This window comes from Equus przewalskii, chromosome 19 (genome assembly GCF_037783145.1).
Source record: "Equus przewalskii isolate Varuska chromosome 19, EquPr2, whole genome shotgun sequence".
Taxonomy (NCBI): domain Eukaryota; kingdom Metazoa; phylum Chordata; class Mammalia; order Perissodactyla; family Equidae; genus Equus; species Equus przewalskii.
In genome coordinates this window covers 44,353,336-44,373,150 of record NC_091849.1, presented here as the reverse complement: position 1 = coordinate 44,373,150, position 19,815 = coordinate 44,353,336, and the positions used below count along the sequence as shown (strand labels likewise).

General features: G+C 39.5%; 2 protein-coding genes across 20 annotated transcripts in view; one reads left to right on the top strand and one right to left on the bottom strand.

Annotated features, from left to right (window-relative positions):
• Positions 1 to 19,815, bottom strand: part of RUNX2 (RUNX family transcription factor 2) — a 315,413-nt gene that overhangs the window by 258,264 nt on the left and 37,334 nt on the right. The window lies entirely within an intron of this gene.
• The window catches only part of SUPT3H (SPT3 homolog, SAGA and STAGA complex component), a 465,747-nt gene continuing 451,120 nt past the window's right edge, over positions 5,189 to 19,815 (top strand). For 6 of the 14 annotated variants that reach the window (XM_070586121.1, XM_070586120.1, XM_070586119.1 and 3 more), the window contains exons 1-2: positions 5,189 to 5,522; positions 18,689 to 18,789. In XM_070586121.1, the coding sequence (XP_070442222.1) occupies positions 18,689 to 18,789 (101 nt within the window). In that variant the 5' untranslated portion in view covers positions 5,189 to 5,522. Of the gene's footprint in view, positions 5,523 to 11,852; positions 11,983 to 18,688; positions 18,790 to 19,815 lie in introns of those variants that run through there. The other 8 variants (XM_070586115.1, XM_070586114.1, XM_070586113.1 and 5 more) reach the window with 3 other exon arrangements.

Here is a 19,815-nt window from a genome sequence, read left to right as displayed (position 1 = left end):
ATCAGTGCTATAATCTGCACATACAGAAAGGAAATAATTTATACTACAGCTGGTGGTTTTGAAGGAAATGATCTCCAAATTGTTTAAGAAAATATATTAATAAACTGCTTTGAAGGCCAGTAAGTCTTCAAAGACTGGGGCTGCTGGAGTCTAAGAAAAGAAAAAAGGTAACCAAAATACTTAGCATTATAAATAAATAGGAATTTGTAGGTGGGGAAGACAGAGAAGGACAGAATAGAAAGAAGACAAGGGGGCATCGTAGAGAAACACGGCATGTGGCAGGACGGCTTTTAAGAATAGAATAGGCATTTACTTGTAAGCTGTGTTTCTTTGATGTAAACTCCCTTTCTTCATCTCAAAACTTTGGTGAAATCTGCTGTCCCCGCACAGAGCTTTGTGAAAATGCTTTTGGGTGAAATCTAGGAACAAGGCTAAGTTCCACATCTGAGTAGATGTTTGTGGAATGAGGACAATTGGCAGATCGTCCATGAACTTCACGAATTTAGCGTACGCAGAAGTTCAGAGCAAGAGGGGGCGATGAGAACATTAGCTCCCCCAAAATATGAAGAAATCTTGGGTTGGGCATTGGGCTTGCAGACGAGGTGGCATGGAGGCTCAGGCCAATCCTAACCTAGAGCTTAGGAGTCAGGCAGATCTCAGCTAACATCTGGGTTACATTTTATCATAGCACCTTTGCTCTTGTTTATATACCTTTGGCCCTCCTAAATTTATCAGTAAGGAGTCTTTTGGAGGGCATAAACTATGTTATCTATCATTGTGTCCAAGGCCTAATGACTGGTGTACTTACTGGGTCCTCAATAAATGTTTGTTAAAAGAGTATTTGTCATATCGACATATTTATTGAATTCAGAAAAAGTAAAACCCTAATACTTGAGATAGGATTTTGTGTTTAATTTATTCCCATGTCTAATGCATCTAAAATATAAACATCATAAAAAGTACTCAACGCTAATTAAAAACTGGAAGACAATAGTAACTATAACTATAATTGAACATTTTCAACGTGTCAGGAACTTTTCATTTAAATCTTGATAACAACCCTACCACATAGGTATTCTTATACCTATTGTATAGTGCAATATTTACACTTATTTTCTGAGAGGTTGAATAATTTGCGCAGGGTGTTATGGCTTATAAGTGGCAGCAGAGCCCATATTTTTTTTAACTATAACTGACTGAGTTAATGAGGTTGTTTTTAATATATTCTGGAAAGAGAAAATACAGCTTATACTGCATCTATAAAAGGCCAAAAAAAAAAAAGGAAGTAACTTGGTCAAATCTGTTGGTATAGTTCCTCCATCACTATTTAACCATTGACCTTAGTCAAAACAGGTTTATTGCACCCAGCTTTAGAGTGTGAACCAGGAATTGCATTAGCCATACTGTGGCTTATTACATTCATGGCACTGATTAATTTTTGGCCCTGTTTCCATGTGAAATAGAAAAATAAATGTATATGTGTAATAGAAAATGGAGGCAGTTGTTCAAATAATTCACTGAAATAGATCCAGTTTTACATCTAAATAGTTCAATGAAAATACTTTGGGGAACTGGATGTTTCTGTCTATTTGTCTCGACTGAATTCTCCACTTACTGTTAGGTATTGATAAACCAAAAAAAGAAGTTATTTATTTAAAACAAAATTTTTTTTTAACAAGGGAACATTTAACTTTCCTCACCCTTTCCTAAAACAAAAGTAAAACATTCCCTGACATATGTTAGACAGGTCTAGGTGGGCCTCTATTATGTGAGAGGGATTAGAAATTAATTAAAGTGTTATAAAAAGTTACAAACTTTCCTTCATTTCCATAAAAACTTACTTATGGCAAAAACATTAAAGATAATACAAATACTGTACTTAATTACTTATTTATACCTAACATTGAATTCTTCGTCTCTTACACCCACCCAACATACTCTATCTCCAGTCTTTCCCATCTCAGTTAACGGCAAATTCATTTTTCCAGTTTCTCAGAACACTTTAGAGTCATCCTTGATTCTTCTCCTTCTCTAGGACTCCAAATCCAATCTGTCAGTAAATTGTATTTATTTTCAAAATATATCCAGAATCCAACCATGTCTTATGGCGTCTACTGTAATAACTCTAGTACAAGCTACCATCATCTCTTGCCTGGTTTACTGCAATAAGACCTGCTACTCTACAGACCATTTTCAACTTGGCAGCCAGAGTAATCACTTTAAAGCCTAAATCACATCATGCCAATCCTCTGCTAACAGTGTTCCAGTCCCAGGCATACAGGCCTTCCACCATTTGGTCTCCTGGTACCTCTGTGAATCACATTACACTATTTTCTTTCTGGGTCACTCTGCTTCAGCTAAAATGGCCTCCTGGCCATTCTTGCAACTTACCAGGTCTGTTCCCACTTCAGGGCCTTGGCATAGGTTGCTCTGTCTGGAATGCTGTTCCTTTTTTCTTTTTTTCTCCCTAACGCCCCAGGGCATGGCTGTATATCCTAGTTGTAAGTCCTTCTAGTTCTTCTATGTGAGCCGCTGCCATAGCATGGCCACTGACAGACAAACACTGTGGTTTCACGACTGGGAAACGAACCCGGCCGCCAAAGTGGTGAGACAGCCGAACTTTAACCACTAGACCATCAGGGCTGGCTCTGGAATGCTCTTTCTTTAGATATCTGCAGTTCTCTCTTTCACCTTCTGCAAGTCATAATTCAAATGCCACTTTTCTCAGTGAGGCCCATGCTGCTTGCCTGATTTAGACATTACCATTCTCCCATTCCTCCTGAGCTTTGTCTCATTCCATATCCCTTCCCTGTTGTATAACAATATGCAGTTCTATACAGTTTATTTCCATGGGTACTACACAGATGCTAGAAATCTAAGGCAAATATAGCAAAGGATAAAATAACTGACAAATAGGAAAAGAAAAAGCCTCCACAAGTATCCTAGTAAACGAGTCAAGGATCACAAGAGAGTAAGAATTTGCAGGTCACCTGAAGTGAACTGGCCCCATAGCATCCCCATGAGAGGAACCCACTTTATCACAGAGATGGTTCCATATTAGGTACGGCTTCTGCTAGTCTCATGAGAATTAGGGCTTCTTTTATTACCTAATCTAGTCATCTTTAAAAGATGCCACAGAGCACTTTTACTTAGATATGTGTACTTTCTCTTTGCACTGGTGGGTCTATATGAAGTTATTATCCCAGAGGAATTTGAACGTCTACAGCAACAATGCTTCGTTTTCCTTTAACGGCTTTTTTCGAGGGATGGAGACATTTTTGTGGTGTGATGAATTCATTTGGTCTCCTGATATGTTTTCTCCACATGCTTTGGAAATCTTGTATTTTTCAGAGAGGTGGTAGTCATCAATGTCTTAATTGCAGCAACAGCTTCATTGTTTTAGCTTTATCATAATTAAGATATCCTGGTAGTGTTGATAGTTTAGGATATTTGATATTAATCTAATGGAAAATATTTTTGAGCCTTTGTGTACAGCAGTGCCCTCGAACTACAAACAAAATCATAGCTAAATCAAACTTTTTACAAATGAATTTTAATAGATTACAGGAGGTAGGAACACTAGGATAACTGACGTGACTTCAAAGCTAAGATCTCTGCCAACAGCACAATTCACAATTTCCTAAGAGTGAATTTTTGAGCTCTCTCTACCAGAGTCTTGTTTAACTCAGTTTCCTTTCTCCATAGCTCACTTTCATTAACTCCCGTTGTGTGTGATTATATGTAAGCTAGACACCAGTAGCCTGAGAGTAAGATCTGGGCTCTATTCGGAAACACTAGGTCAAATCTGGCCTCCATGTGATGCAGGTAAAACGCCTATGCAAGAACCACTACGGCAACATTAATTGAACATAATTTTAATTGAAATGATCTGCTTCAGGTTATCTTTCATTAGATCTAATATTAATTTTTCTCTGAATTTTCTTGGTAATGTACTTGAAAGCGCTTCTCAACCATTGTATAAACCAGTCTTCCTTTGTAAGAAATTAGGCCAATTGTCTCTCATTGTCACTCTCCCTTCCACTCTACACTTTGCCCAGCATTGAACTGGGCCCTGATTTACACATTATGGTGAAACTTTACCTCCTAAATATATTTAACCTTTTGGAACTTTAAGTATTTGGCAAATACTGAAGTGTAGGGGAGATTACAGAGAACTAAACACAAAATTAACAGAAGATTCAACTGCAATCCACAGAGGAAATAACCAAATAAGTTGCTATTTTAAACAATGTAAGCAAAAAGGAGGAAGGAACGGATTATTTCAGAACACAAATATTCATAGACAAGAAAATAACCGAAGCAGTAATGCTTAGAAAGACGTGATGAAAGTTAGTAGTTGAATCTCTATATTTTATAATATTTGACGTCTTAGGAGCGGACATAAGCATGGATAAGCCAGGTTTCTTCCCTAAGCAGCTGAAAACAACATTAAAAATATAAACAAGACTTCACATAATATAAAGAGTGAAAGCAACCGAAATCATTGTCGTACGACTGTATTACGTAAGAACTACATGTGTAACACTCAAATGTCAGAGGACAGGATGCACAGTTCAACAGTGGGAGTGCAAGATTTCCAAAAGAGGAACAGGCCAACATCCTAAGGAAAAATATCAGATCACTCATAAAAGGCTTTGAGATAGAAAAAGGTTTCAATAATAAAAACGTGGTCTTTAAACGCCTGAGCTTGGTAAAATGAGTCGGGGTCGGGAGGAAATTGCGGACCATAGCCTCCCACCGCCTCCAACGACTGTGCAGGGGCAGCGTGGGGAGGGATGGGGTGCGAGAGCCTGCGGAAGGGCTGGTGCTTCTGGATCCCGGGAGGGGCTCCATGTCCACACCACGACCCTCGGTGCTTTGGGGGAGCGGGTCTTTCTGATTTCTCCGTTTCCCTTCACCATTCTAAAAGCACAATCCGGCCAAGACCTCGGTTCACCCCAATTCCTGGCCCAATTCCAAGGGCCGGTCTCTGCCCTGAAGTTGAAAACAAGCTTCCTGCGTCGGCCACCGAATCCCTCGAAAATCCTAGCCCTCTCAGCTCCACTTCTAAGGAAGCCTGGCCCTCGCACACCTCCGGGCCTCAGCTCATCCCTTCTCTCCCAGTAGCCGCCGCCGCCGCCGCCGGGAAAGCGGCCGCCCGCGAGCCGCACGACGCCCCGCCCCCCGCGAGCGTGGCGGAAGTGGCTCGCTCGGGAAAGGAGCCCGCGCGCCACCTGGCCGAGCGCGCATGCGCCAGCGCCAGCGCCGCCAGTGGCGGGGGCGTCGGTAGCGCTCCCTCCTCCGTCTCCGCAGCCCCCGCCCCACCGAGAGTCGGGCTCACGCCATCTTGCGCCCCCCTCCGCCCCAGTGCAGCCACCTTCTCCGTGTCGACACTCTGAGCCCCCCACCCCGCCCCTTTCCAAGCGTGTCCCGGGCCGCAGCAGCAGAAACCGCACCATCTCCACCCCCACAGTCTCCACGCGGGACGCGCCGCCGTGCCTACAAGTGTTCTTAAAGCAGAGGTTGTAGGGGGCGCGGAGGGCGGCGCGGGGCAGCGGGGAGAGGGCTGGGGACGGGGAAGGACGCCGCGCGGCGAGCCCCGTGTCGCCGGCCCCGCCCTGGCCCCCGCCGGGGGCGGCCGCGGGGGAGTCCTTGGCGGTGGCGCTCGAGGGCTGAAGGAGGCCGGTCGCGTGAGGCGCTGGCCCGGCGCGGCGCCCGGGTCCCCGCGGAGGGTGGCCTCGGCCGCTGACTCCTCCCCGCCGGCGGGTGGGCGTGGGGCGCGCGGAGCCGGCCGGCGGGCAGGGCCGGCGTGGCCGGGGGTGTGAGGGAGCGCCTGCCGCGCGTCATCTGGGGACTGCTTTGGGGGAAGAGTCCTTAAAGCGGGAAATTGTCGCCTTATGGGCAGCGTGGAAGAAGAGTTAGGTAGCATTAGTACAAGTGCAGCGTCCAGAATAAGGGCAGAATGGGCTCCGTTCTCTCTGGGGGAGCCCACCTCTGTGACCCCTGGGGAAATTATTTAGCCCGTCTTCTTTGGCTGGATGTTCTGGTCTGTAAAATGGGGATAATAATAGCCTAGCTCACAGTGTGAGGATCATGTGAGGATGGACACGTTAAATGACTACAACAGCGCCAGCCACTGATCAGTTACTTAACTGATTAATTTCAGTTCTCCATGTTTTAAGAAATTCAGAATGACTGTGACTTTTTTTTAAAATTAAAAATCAAGACTCTTGGTTTGACAAGCGAGAGTGGATTTATAGGGGCGGTGGAATGTAATATCTGACACTCCCAGACGATCCCGGACATCTGTTGTGACTGTACGCGTGGATAAACGAGCGTAACTCCATGAGGCTGATAGAAACTTTCAGCCGTTTCTTTCGGAAGCAATGAGTATATATTTATCTGGGAGGAGAGGACCTAGGGTCTTAGTATGTGTGAGGGGCGGAACTTTGGAAGTGGAATTAGGTTAGATCTGCAAAGATTTACTCGAAGACCAAATTGAGGACAGAACAGGTGGCATTTCTGATGGATGTCCCGGAGAGGCTGGGTTTGACTGAATGTGAGGAACGATTTCTTGACAGTTAGTACTTTGAAAATATAGAATGCACTTCACTGTGCTATTGCAAGTTTCTTGTCTCTGGGAATATTCAAGCAAACATCTAGAGCCGTCTAGGTCTAGAGCAGCACTGTCCAATAGAACCTTCTGCCATGATGGAAATATTCTTTAGTCTGTGCTGTCCCAATATGGTCTCCCCTAGACACACGTGGCTCTTGAGCGTTTGAAATGTGAATAGTGCACTGAGGAACTTAATTTTTAATTTTATTTTAATTAATTTAAGTATAAATAGCCACATGTGGCTAGTGGCTGCCTTACTGGACAGCATAGGTCTAGAGCTTTGAGACTGGACTGTGAGGCCCCTTCCGGTTCTTGATTTGGTTGAGTTTTAAGTCAGAGAAGCCAACTATTGGAACATTTATTGCCTTAGGGAATTGTAATTATATTCAAATAATGCCTCTCATTCAAATACTATAGTTCAAAGCATGGGTCTGTTAGTACTTATTTACAGCTTGACAAATTAAAGCAAAGCATTCTTTTGACCCCTAGGTTGTACAGCTAATGCCAGATTCATTTGGAGAGCCATAACAATAGTAACAGGAGTTTCCTTTAATCATTATTGTGCTGTATTGTGACCAGGGGTTTCTGCTATCTTTTATCACTTTGGGTAGTTTTCAGTGAAAACTTTTCAACTCTTTTATTCCTGAAACTTTTTCTATTTTTTTTTTTGACTTTTGGCATAATAAAACAATTTGATCAACTATCATAATAACCTTTGAACATCAGGACCTTTTAGAAGTAGTTTTGTGGTTTTAAAGAGATAAATCTGAAATTTCGTGATATTTCGCACGATTACTTTCTTTGAAATATGTAGGTGTTTTTTTCTTTTTCAAGCAAATGTTTATAAAGTTAAGCTTGAAAATAAAACTTAAAAACCTTTATTTATAGGTAGTACCCTTAACTCTGGCCTGATGTCTGCAAAATGGTGTCCTTAGTCTCAAGGCTGAAGATAATTGTTAGATCTAGAACAGAAACTTAAAGCTTGTGAATTAAGTATATGCAGAGAATAGCCCATACTGTACAAATCGAAGTGAGTTGCTGTTATGTAGGGTAACTGTATACCCCACTTTTTCTGGGACCATCATGTTTTTAGAGCCTGTTTGTCCCGGCATGGTTATTAATAGAGCCCCTTTCGCTATCACAAATGTCCCAGTTGGGACCACATAATAATAGGGTTATCCTACTTTTAGGGTTGCTGAAATTTGTAATATGTAATTTTAGTAGGATTAACTATATTGTGGGTTCGGAAATGTACTTGCTTTAAAGTAGTGACAAAGTTGTTGCTTATGTGTTTAAATAATAGTTGAGATATCTGGAATGAGGCCAGCAGGTGACCTGTCCATTTAAGCCACTGGTAATTCAGAAATTTTCCTCTTCTCCTTATAATCGGATAGAAATCTTGGGCAGCTTGATTTTTGGTTCTCTCTCAAAAAATGATCTTTTGGTATAGGAGGCTGCAAAGAAAGCCTGTGTCAGTCACATCAGAATATTGACTATTTTTGAAAAAGACTTTGTTGAAAATAACATCTGTTTTATTTTATGGAGAGATTGAATAGTGAAGTCAGTCAGAGATCTGCTTATTATGTGTTAGAATGTTAAAGAAGGATTTTGCATATAGTTCACCAAAATAGTAGAGAAAAATAATTCAGCCAAATGCATTATTGTATTAATTTGAGTTTATCCTGTAATGGATAAAATATTTTATTGAGAGTCAAACACACTTGGTTCGAGTCCTCACTTTGCTAAGGGTTGAATGAGGTAACCCATGTGACGTGTTGGGTGCAGAGTTGGGTACATCGAAGCACATAGAAGTACTCAATGAATATTAGCTTCTCTAGCCTGAAGGTTTTTGAATAACAGGTCTGGAAGAGATATTAATGTTCTGAGAGGCACTGTGCATAGATGCAAAGAGCGCTTAAAACTAATTCCAAATCCCTAGGTTTAGCCCTTTTCTGCCATATTCTCTCCTTGTGATTTCCGTTAAGGTATTTAACTTTTCTGAGCCTCAGCTTCCCCATGAGTAAAATGGAATTAGTACCTAACCTCATCCCACCTCCTCTCAGGATTGTTGGAGGCTTCAGATGAGAATTATATCGATTGTTGTCTTGTTTTACAAACATTGTTTAATTGTTTTTGTCTCAACTTGTCTACCTGCTACTTCCAGTAAAGACTAACCCTAAACCTGCAAAAATTGTTGTGTATTTTAATATGTGAAACAGCATAAATAAAGTATAATAGGCACCGTTACCCAAGATTGGTCCCTTTGACAAATAATACTGTGAGTCACAGTAGTGGTGCTTTATTGATCTGGTTACAGTATATTCTGTACACAAAACAACTCCATGCCACTGCTAAGGGAGACCCAGCATTTCCGTGGGCGCTCGAAGTGCTCCTTCCATTGTGTTAAGTGCTGTATCTCATTATTTATCCAAACATGTCAATCCCACTTAACAGGTATGCTGATGAGATTTTTACTTTCTGGAACAGATCTGTCAATTTTGCTTTATACCACTGCATTTGATAATATCTGGCTGATAGTTAATGGATAGTGAAGGTTAAATGAGGTAATGAATGTGAAAATAGCACGCTATCTGGCATATGGTATGTAGCAGTTGCTGAAAAAATGCTGTGTTCATTGAATTCATAGGGCAGTAAATTGAAATAATTTCTGTGAGGGCATTTTATAAATTGTAAAATACTATGCAAATATAAATATTTTAAAATCCTGAAGTGTACTTTTGCTGTTTTAAATGCTGTAGAGGTTTTATGACTGAATCCTGTATCTTTCGCTTTACTCATATTATTTATTTTTGAATCTTTAAAAGACTGCTCCTAATCGTAACATTCTTTCTCTGAGAATATACGTGTTTCGTGATACATTTTCAAGAAGCTGTCCTTTTGCTTGGATCTTCTCCCTCCTCCTTCCCCGCCTCCTCCTCCTCACGGATGGAGTGCTTTCCATGTATCAGGCACTGTCCTAAGTGCTGTATTTACTTAGCCTCATGTAACCTACGAGGCGGGTGTTTGTAATCTCCATTTTAAAGATCAGGGAACTGAGACAGGGAGGTGATGTGACTTGCCCAAGGTCACATGGGGTTAGAGTCTGTGTTTGACCTCCAGACTCCAGCTCTTTACTGCTAACCTGTGAGTTGGCATAGGCAGATATTTCACACCAAAGTTCACTATGACAGACACATCTGGAGGTCTTGTGAGTTAATTACGGTCAGCTTTTATTTTATGTTCCTTGTGGGTTAGTAGAAAAACTCAACTGGGAGTCAGGGGACCTCAGTTTTAGTCCCACCTGTATCACTAAATAGTGATGTGTCCTTGGGCAGTTCAAGAAACCCCTCTGGACTTCAGTTTCCTCACCTGAAAAATGAGGGATTTGGATGAAATTAGTGATTTGTAAACTGTGCTTCTGAACCTCTGATGTCTTTGATCCCACTCCCACCGATTTGCGTAGTTATACTTTTGTCTGTTGTAGTTGTTTATCCATTTGCCTAAGATTTACTTTTAAGCAAAGAATTCCTGAACTTAACTTTTATTTATTTACTTCTAAAGATTGACACCTGAGCTAACATGTGTTGCCAATCTTCTTATTTTTTATTATTATTGTTTTTTCTTCTTTTGCCCAAAGCCCCTCGGTATATAGTTGTATATTCTAGTTGTGAGTGCCTCTGGTTATTTTCTGTGTGGGACGCCGCCTCAGCGTGGCCTGATGAGCGGTGCCATGTCCATGCCCAGGATCTGAACTGGTGAAACCCTGGGTCCCTGAAGTGGAGTGTGTGAACTTAACCACTCGGCCATGGGGCTGGCCCCAAACTTAACTTTTAAGGTCATCAGTCTCTAAGATAACTTAATGACAAGCGTCCTGACTACTACATGTACAGCTTCTCAGTAATTCCATGGTATTTTTGTCTGTTAAAGGTGGTAGGCATCTTTTACAAATGAAAAAACTAAGGTACTAAAATGGGAGAAGATCGGTGAATTTTTGTTAAAATATGTATGTAGATTGACTGAATATTTCAGGTTATCAGCTAGTTAGGATCAAAGCCTGTTGTTTGTTAGATTTGTGACCTTCACCTAGTATTTTTACTCTTAGCTTCCTCATTGGTGGGGGGGAAATGCTTGCCTTGTAGGGTGATTGTCAAAAAATGTGAGTGAATATGGGTGAAAAACCCTTGATAAACTCCCAGATGCTTATAGAGATTCACGTAGTTTTTACATGCTTACAGTAAATTTCCCATTCCTTTTTCTTTTTGTCACATGAACTATGTTTTTAACCAAATCAGATATTTTATTGAATTGCTTATATTTAATATGGAGTTCTCATAAGGTTTAATATTTCTAAAATGTGGATCTAGACTAGAGGAGGATCTGGATGTTTAAGAAATCTGCTCCTTTTTTGACATCCTTGTCAAATACACTTACCTCTTACTGTTAGAAGTATAATTGATTCCAAAACTTTGCACATATCTGAAAAGTTAACCATTAAGTCACTCAATTATGTAATATTTTATGTGAAAACACAGTGCTTCAGCATTGGAAAAGTAAGCTTGTCATTTTGTCAGGGTTTGGATGTTAAGTATTTTATTTTAGGATGATCTGGCTGGCACATTTGCACTGCTCTTTAAGGACCATTTTTGCAAAGAATAAAATTTTTCTTTGAAACTCAGTTTCCGTAGGAGAGAGTACTGGATATGAGAGCACATGGAATAGAAACCTACGTTAACATGAGACTAAAGAAGAAAAATGTAACAATAGAACTTTGTGTGTTTCTGAGCAGTCTGTCACTGGGCTCCTATGTAGGTTAAAAAAAAAATTGATCATGTAGCCAACTAGGATATGTAAATACACGGTTTATATCTGCCTAATTGGGAATTTTCACAGTTGCCAGGTGTTTTGATATTTCTTTCAATTCAGATACGTTTTTTGAGTGCCCCCTATGCCTTAGTCCCTGTCTTCTTTATGACATCCATCTGAGACAGGTAGAAATTGTTCTTGACAGATGGAGAAACTGAACTTGACAGATTAGGTGATCCTTATTACCCAGTTCTATTCTATTGATTAATTATCCTTCTTAACAAAAACCCCATGGCCATGACTTTTATTTCAGTTTCCTGCCTTACAACATCTGTCACAAAGCTTCTGCAGGATTTCATCTCCACTCCAGTGTCGAATAGTTGTTTCAAACTTAACATGGCGCGAATGAACTCCTGTTTCTTTTCCTTTCCAGTCTCCTTGATCTCAATAAATGGTGCCACTGTTCAACCAGTTGCTCAGGCCCCAAGCTTCAGAGTCATCCTTGACTGCTCTTCTCTCACATCCCGTGTTTAATCCATCAGCAAGTCAGCTCTGCCTTCAAAGTACGTTCCGGAAATCTGACTTCTCCCACCATCTCCACTTGTTACACTGATTCAGGCCCCTGTCATCTTTTGTTTATACAACTTCAGTAACTTTCTAACTGGTCTCCTTGTGCCTTTGCTTCCTTACAGTATACAGTATATGGTATATAGTGTATTCTCACAGCCAGAGTTATCTTCTTAAAACCTAAAACATTTCGGGTCACCTCCCTTTTCACAATTCTCTAATAGCTTCACTTTATACTTACTAAAATTTAACCTCCTATGGCTGACAGAGCTTTGTGTCATCTGGCCTCTTGCTGACTCTCACATCTTATTTTCTACTCCTTATCCCCTTTGTTCTCCTCACTCTAGCCACACTGGCCTCAGGATGTTGATACTTCACTGTTCTTTTTACCTGAAGTTCTCCAGAGCCCCCTCCTGGGCTTTGTTCAGATCTGTATTAAGTGTCATCTCCTGGTTGAAATCAGCTTGTTTAATTCGTCTTCAGAGTATCTGTGCCTCTTTCACATTGTACTTATGTGCTTGTCTCCTGCATTGGAATGTGTTTCTTTTTGTCTAGCCTGGTCACTGCTACACCCCAGCTCTTACCGCAGCGTTTGGCGTGTAGTAGGTCCCTGATAAATAGTTATGAACGAGCAAACCAAAGCACAGGTGGTGCATTGGCTTTAAATACGAGGGTGCCTTTGTTGGAAGAGGAGGGAGTCCAGACGATGCAGTGGCTTTGGTAGAGGAGAGTGGAGGGAATTGCTAAATAAAAGCCTTCTATTTCTCTGTGAAGTAGGAGGTGCAGTCATCTGCCAATAGTTGGGGGAGAGATTATAGGGCAGAGGTTTATTAATAAACTAAAATAATTACTACGCACTAAAATGTTTAATGTTAAACCCAAAGTATTAGTAAACTAAAACAATTAGATGTCAGAGAAAGGAGGCTTGCTGATGGGTGAGTGTCTGGGAAGGCTTTGGAGATACTGAGCTCAGGTCGGGCTCTTGTAGACCACTGGTTTGGATAGGCGGAGAGGAAACAAAAGGTGTTGTGAGTGGAGACGACTGCAGGGTCAAGGTTCAGAAGAACCCTGCGTGGTTAGGGAGACACAGAATGGTTGATTTGATTGCTGCATGGAGGGAGGCTGGGGAGGTCCCGTGGGACTGATGTTAGACGAATTTTGTCGTCTGGGCAAAGGAGAGCCATTGGAGGCTTCTGAGAAGACGAGTAACACGTCTTTAGAAGGAGTACTCTGGAGGTAATATGCAGAATTAATTAGAAAGCTGGGAGATGGGTTTAAAAGATCCTGTAGTAAGGGTATTGATTAAGGTGAGATTGGGAAGGAGGGGATTGATTTAGAATTGATTTTTAAAAAGAGAAAATGCCAGGACCAGAGTGTCTGGATACAGGCAGGGAAGGGACTGGGGAATCAAAAATGCCTTGGAGTTTTTGACTTCGTGTGACTGAAGAGTAGTGTTGCTCTTATAGAACTGGGAATGGTGGACAGGGAAGCAGGTGTGGTGGGAAAATATACCAGGGAATAGTATATATATTGTAGGGAAGAGTTTTTGTGTCTATGAATACGAAGTCTTTGGTAATTGTTTTAAAATGGTGGTTCTCTTGTCATTCTGATCATTAGGCATTCCTTATGAATATTTATAGCTTCTTATCCATAGTAATTAGAATCAAACTGATTTTGGTTAGGAAGTACTTACTCTTGTTCCAGTAGTTTTAAGAAAAATAGTTGCTCAATGAATGGTGACACAAAATGTTTCCTTAGATCATGTATTGCCCTTTATGGTGCTTCATAATTTTCAAAGTACTTTCACTTCTGCACCTACGTCATTTAACAGTAATCCAGCGAGATAGGAGTAATTAATTTGGATTTGCTATTCATTTATCTGGTTTTTTTTAAAACTGCGGTTAAATATGATTTATTTTCAGATTGTAACAAGTGTTAAATCTCAGTACAGTTTCTCATAATAATTGAATGGGTCTGATGTTTCCCCTCTTATTGCGTAGTATCTGGTGCATTCTCTCTAAAGTCATTCCATTGGTCATATCTGTTAACTTCAGCAGGCTGTGAGCTCCTCAACGGCAGGGCTGACGCTTTCTTATCTTTGTATTCTTTCTTATACCATTCGCCCTGCATTTGCTGAGCATCCGCCCCGAAGGGCAGTATCTTAGGTATCAAAGTTATAGATAAAGCAGTGCCCTGTCCTTAGGCAGTTAGCAGCTTGAAGATGAGGAAGTGGTACACTGCAGTGTGGGAAGTGCCATGGTAGATGTGTTATTTCAGGTTCTGAACTCATCTGATATATGGTAAGTGAATACAAATGATATTTTAGTTAGGAAAATACAATTAGCAGTTTCAGAAAAATTGCTGTTGATTTCAAAACAGTTATAAATTATATGTGAATCATCTGTTCTTTGGATTATTCATGTTACTTCAGTTTTAGCAGATAGTTGAATGGACAGTTGAGTTTTATACCTTTCAAAATCCGCTGGAAATGGGGCATATATAAATTTATTGGAATTACCGTTGTGTTATCCCAAACACTAGGTATAGATGTTTTAAAATTTTGTACATTGTATTTTTTATTTTTTGCATTCTCAGTGATTGAATGATCATTTTGTATTATTTTTCATAGCAGGAGAAATTTAGATCATGATGTAACTTGAGTTTTTAAATTTTTTTTACAACAAAACTAAAAGGCAGTGTATAATGGTGTTGGCTTAACCATAATTGCTTCCTGCCTTTGGAGTTCTATGAAAATGAAAATGTTCAGATTTTAGCAGTTTTCTATTTATACTATGTGGGATGTTCAGGTTATGAATGATTGGAATTGAGACTCTCTAGATGCTCAGAATTTGTACATAGGTCTGCTTGAGTTAACTTTTCTCAGCAGTGATGTAATAGAAGGTATAGGAAAAGATTCTACCATTTTTTAATAAATAGGTAGATGGATTTCACAATCCAAATTTTGATTTTTTTTGAGGGTGTTGTAACTAGTAATAAAGTTTTCAACTCTTTGAGGTATTTTAAGCTAAAGATGTTTCATGGTATTTTTTCTTTGGTCATTTAGTCACCAAAAATATGAGCTATAAGTAGAAACCCAGTAACAATAAGTAAAAACCCAGTAACATGTTGCTGACACTTTTGTTTAATTCACATTTGTGATGTACAACTGTATTACAGTTAAATTTTTTGTTGTTGCAGTATTTTCTAAGGAAAGGGGTATGTCCTTAAATTCTGTTGTTTTAAATTGAAAGAAGTTAATTTTTCTGCTCTGGAACAGGATTTTTACAGGTGTGACATAGTATTGGCTATTGGCTTGATGATCAGATTTAAATGTAAGTATTAATCAGAGATGAACTTACTCCTCGGGTTCACATTAAGCTGTGGCATGTTGAAATAATCTAGGTCTCCATCTGCACATCTGAATTCATTTTGTAAAATATGGCAAACAGCTGCATTTCACTTGAAAGCTAAAACAACTGCAGGACATTAACCCATTGAGAAGATTACAGTAGGTTTTCAGTTCCATGTTAACTGTATTTATTAGAGAAAATTGACTTGAGTGCTTCTGCTTTTAACCAACATTTTTTTTTAAATGTCTGGCAGAAAGGAAATAAAGCATTGGAATGATAGGACTTTGATGTGTAAAGAAGTTAATGTCTAAAGAAGTTAATTATCTAAATCATCAAACAAAATTTGGTTACGGGAAATAATTATTTTAAAGATTCTAATGAGCTATCAGCTCATCATGTCAAGAAAAATGTTATTCACCTGCTTGATTTAAAAATTAAATAACTTGACTGTGAAAGGATGATCGTGGTTATAATGAACTAGGATTGGGACCTTTTACCTCTTACCAATAAATACTCTTGATGTGAAACATTTGCAGTCGGAGGACAACCGAAGAAAGCTGTGGTTTTAGTATGAACTGACTTTCTGAAATGTCTCCTCTTCCCAGAGCATTAAAGTGGGGAGACTGGATTTCAGTATGAAGAAGGGGCAGGTTGCGCCAGCATTGTCTCAGGACATTTGGCTGCAGGATAATCCCATAGAATGGCCTGTCTTCAAGTCTGACATGAGTCAATTTAAATCATAACTGTTTTTGGAGGCTGGGGTTAATACCTAACCTTAGAGATCAGCATTTTCTCCAGGATATCATATCTCTGTCATTCTTCTGTTGGGATAACAAGGGAACCATTTTCTAAGGTCCTTGAGAAAGCCAGGTTCTTCTTTTATCACTTTGTCCTCATTCTGCAGGACTGTTCCTGGAAGTCGGTTTCCTGTTTATTTTGCCCTAATCCTGGACTGGTGATGTGATTATTTTCTTTAACCTAAGTTCCAAATGGTGGTGCTGCTTTTCCTATATTATTTGTAGAGAAACATACTTATTCCAAAAGTCTTTGTGAAAAAAAGAGGACGAATTTAGGCTTCAAAAAAGTGATGGTCGGGGCCAGCCTGGTGGCACAGTGGTTAGGTTTGCACATTCCGCTTTGGCAGCCTGGGGCTCGCTGGTTTGGATCCTGGGTGCAGACATGGCACCGCTTGGCAAGCCATGCTGTGGCAGGCATCCCACATATAAAGTAGAGGAAGATGGGCACAGATGTTCGCTCAGGGCCAGTCTTCCTCAGCAAAAAAAAAAAAAAAAAAAAAAAAGCGGAAGATTGGCAGCAGATGTTAGCTCAGAGCTAATCTTCCTCAAAACAAACAAACAAACAAAAAAGTGATGGTCTTTTATAGCATTAGCTTCTTAATGTGTTTTAGAATTTTGGTTTTCAGGCTCAATTTGAGTGAGACTTTTTCCCTTCTCTTTCTCTGCTCTTGTATTTTCTTTCTAGTGGTTTTGGCCTGGCCCTTTAGGCCCTCAGACTAGACCAGGGCTTATGTTGGCAGATAGTTGGTCTTGCCACAGAAGGATACTGGGATATTCTAGATCCAGCCAGTCAGCCAGCGTGCTGCTTGTCTTCAATCTCTGTCCTCTGCCTTCTCAAAAACTTCATATATGGCCTATCTCAGGCAGTGGTTTGTAGTAGTTTTTTTTTTTTCAGCCTTCTTTCATGGGGCCCAGCCTTCCACCTCAGCCCTTGGTGAATGACTCTGGTTCAGGTTTCCTTTATCAGTTTTAGCCACCATTACCCACAGGAGTGGTCAGATTAGAGGATGCATTAAGAAGATAAATTGGGCAGCGATGTGGGTAACAAGAAGGGGGGGATGTAAGAACGTAAACAAAGTAGAATTTATTTGGCTTCTTGCAAATTACAGAGTGCAGGAGGAGTCCAGGGTAATGACTGAGGTTTTGAGCTAAGGTGACTAGTAGCAGTAGAGATGTCAGTAGTAAAACGGCACTAACTTTATAAGGAAACTACTTAATATTTGTTGAACTGTATTGAGGTCTTGTAGAGAAAATATGCAAGTTTCTTAAACTTGTGATTGTGAAGTAAGGGTAATCTAAATTTTTCGTAGAAGCTTTTAACAGATTAAGAAAGGGAGAATTCTTAAGGTCTTTTTGTTTATAATAGCTAACATGGTGTGTTTACTGTATGCTCAGAACTGTTCTAGATGCTCTGTACATATTAGTTCATTTCACGCTCACCACAACCCTGAGAGGATGGGGTTATCATTCGCATTTTACCGATGAGGAAACTGAAGCACAGATAGGTTACCTAACTTGCTCAAAGTCCTGGTGAAGTAGCAGAGTTGAGATTCAAACCAAGGCAGTCTGACTCCTGACACCTCCTAATTAATTTACTCTAACTTCTCAGTACTGCTTTATTTTATCATATGTTCTAAATTTGTTAATTCTTCTTTAGAATCTGCAAAGTATTTTTATGTTAAGGAACATTATGGTATTGTAAAGTTTATATAAACATAAAATAGTAGCTAACATTTATTGGACACTTACTGTGTAATAGTTGAGGCTTTTTGTCTACTTTCACTATTTTATTTTAATGTTATTTTCACTAATTCTTGTTGATGGGGCTGCCACATGCGTTAAATAAAATGACGTTAGGATTGGCGTCTAGTTTTCCCATAATGCATCAGCTTAATTTTACTGGGAAAAAGTCACATTTTAAATTGATGAGTTACTTAGCCATAAGATTATAAAATATCACAATGCTTACTTCTTTTCTACTAATTGGCTTGATTTGTATTATTTGTATTTTAGGCTTTGGTTCAAATGAGAATTAGATTATGCTGTGGTTTTCTAATTTTGTATCTTACAGCTGTGCAACTCTTTCTTTAAATGAAATCTTACTTGAAACTCTACTATATAAAATAGAAAAAGTATTGTTGTTCTGGTGTTCTGGACAGAACTGGAGGTGGGTGTAAGCTTGGGGGCCACTGGGAGCTCCCTGAGATATTTCCAGTGAACCTTAGGGCTCCCTGGAACACATTTTGAACACCACTAAGCTCTATTAAAATACTTTAATGAGTATTTTTCTTCTGTTACTTCTTACACAATGTGTACTGAAGTAGTTATCACTCCAGTGAGTAATTTTTTCATAACATATTTGATTAAGCAGTTTTTTTCCACCTTACTATTTCATTTTAATAAAGAACATTAGGTACGAACAAATCAGATTTACATAAAACAAATCAGAAATTTAAAATTTTCTACACTTTTTGAAGTAATTTATAATTGTTTCTGTTTTCCATGCATTTATTTGTAGTTAAGTACATTTCTTTTTGTTTCTCTTTTTTATTTAGATGAATAATACTGCAGCCAGCCCAATGTCTGCTGCCGCTTCAAGTTCTGGAAGAAGTGTTGGGAAGTCTATAAGCTTTGCATCAGAATTACAGATTATGATGTAAGTATGTCTCTGCATCTCATTTATTACTGTTTTATGTTTTCATATTCATAAAAGATAATAGAAATAACAAAATTTATAAAACAACTTGGAAATTTGTGCTTAATCAAATAAATATGAAATAATCTGATAACATTTTAAAGAACCATATGTGGAAAGAGCAAAATTGGTTAAAAATGCTACAGTGGTACTGTATTTGAAAAATAAGTATTGGTTCATCTTTATTAAAGAATGAACAATTATATAAACATTTTTGCTCTAATTATTATCTGACCAAATCTGTGTTATGGATTCTTACTATTTTAGTTTTAGATTTGGAAAATTTTGCAATTCCTTATGTTCTTGGATAATTGAAATGTTTTCACAGAGAAGTTCTCAAATGTCATGATAATTCTATGACCCTTATTTAAATAAATTTTGTTTGATAATATTTGAAATCACTGTATTTGAGAACGTTGAGGAAAAACTTAGAACATTTAAAAAATCATCCGCACTCATTATGATTTTCCTAAAGCTCTTTTCAGCTTGACTTCTGGCTTCTTGCATTGAGTGAGACTGCATATCTTGATCTGATGGGAGGTAGCCTGTTTATTAGAAATGTTTGCTGGCACATTTTTCTTTGTTATTGGTTCAGGAGACAGTTGTCTGCATAATGGTGACAACACCATAGAGCTCTTGTTTCCCTATGGATACATTATTCTTGATATACTTGGCAATTTTAAAAGATTGTTTCTGGGGCTGGCCCATGTCTTAGTGGTTAAGTTTGGCATGCTCTGCTTTAGTGGCCCAGGTTTGCTGATTCACATCCTGGGTGTGGACCTACACCACTCGTCAGACATGCTGTGGCTGCAACCCACATATGAAATAGAGGAAGACTGGCACAGATGTTAGCTCAGGGCAAATCTTCCTCAGGGAAAAAAAAAGAAAAGTTTCTGTTGAAGGTTTAAGTGTCTTCCTCTTGTGGGTGTATGTTGATAGCCTTCACAGTGGATTACTCCACTGTATGATGATTATTGTTCAAAGGAA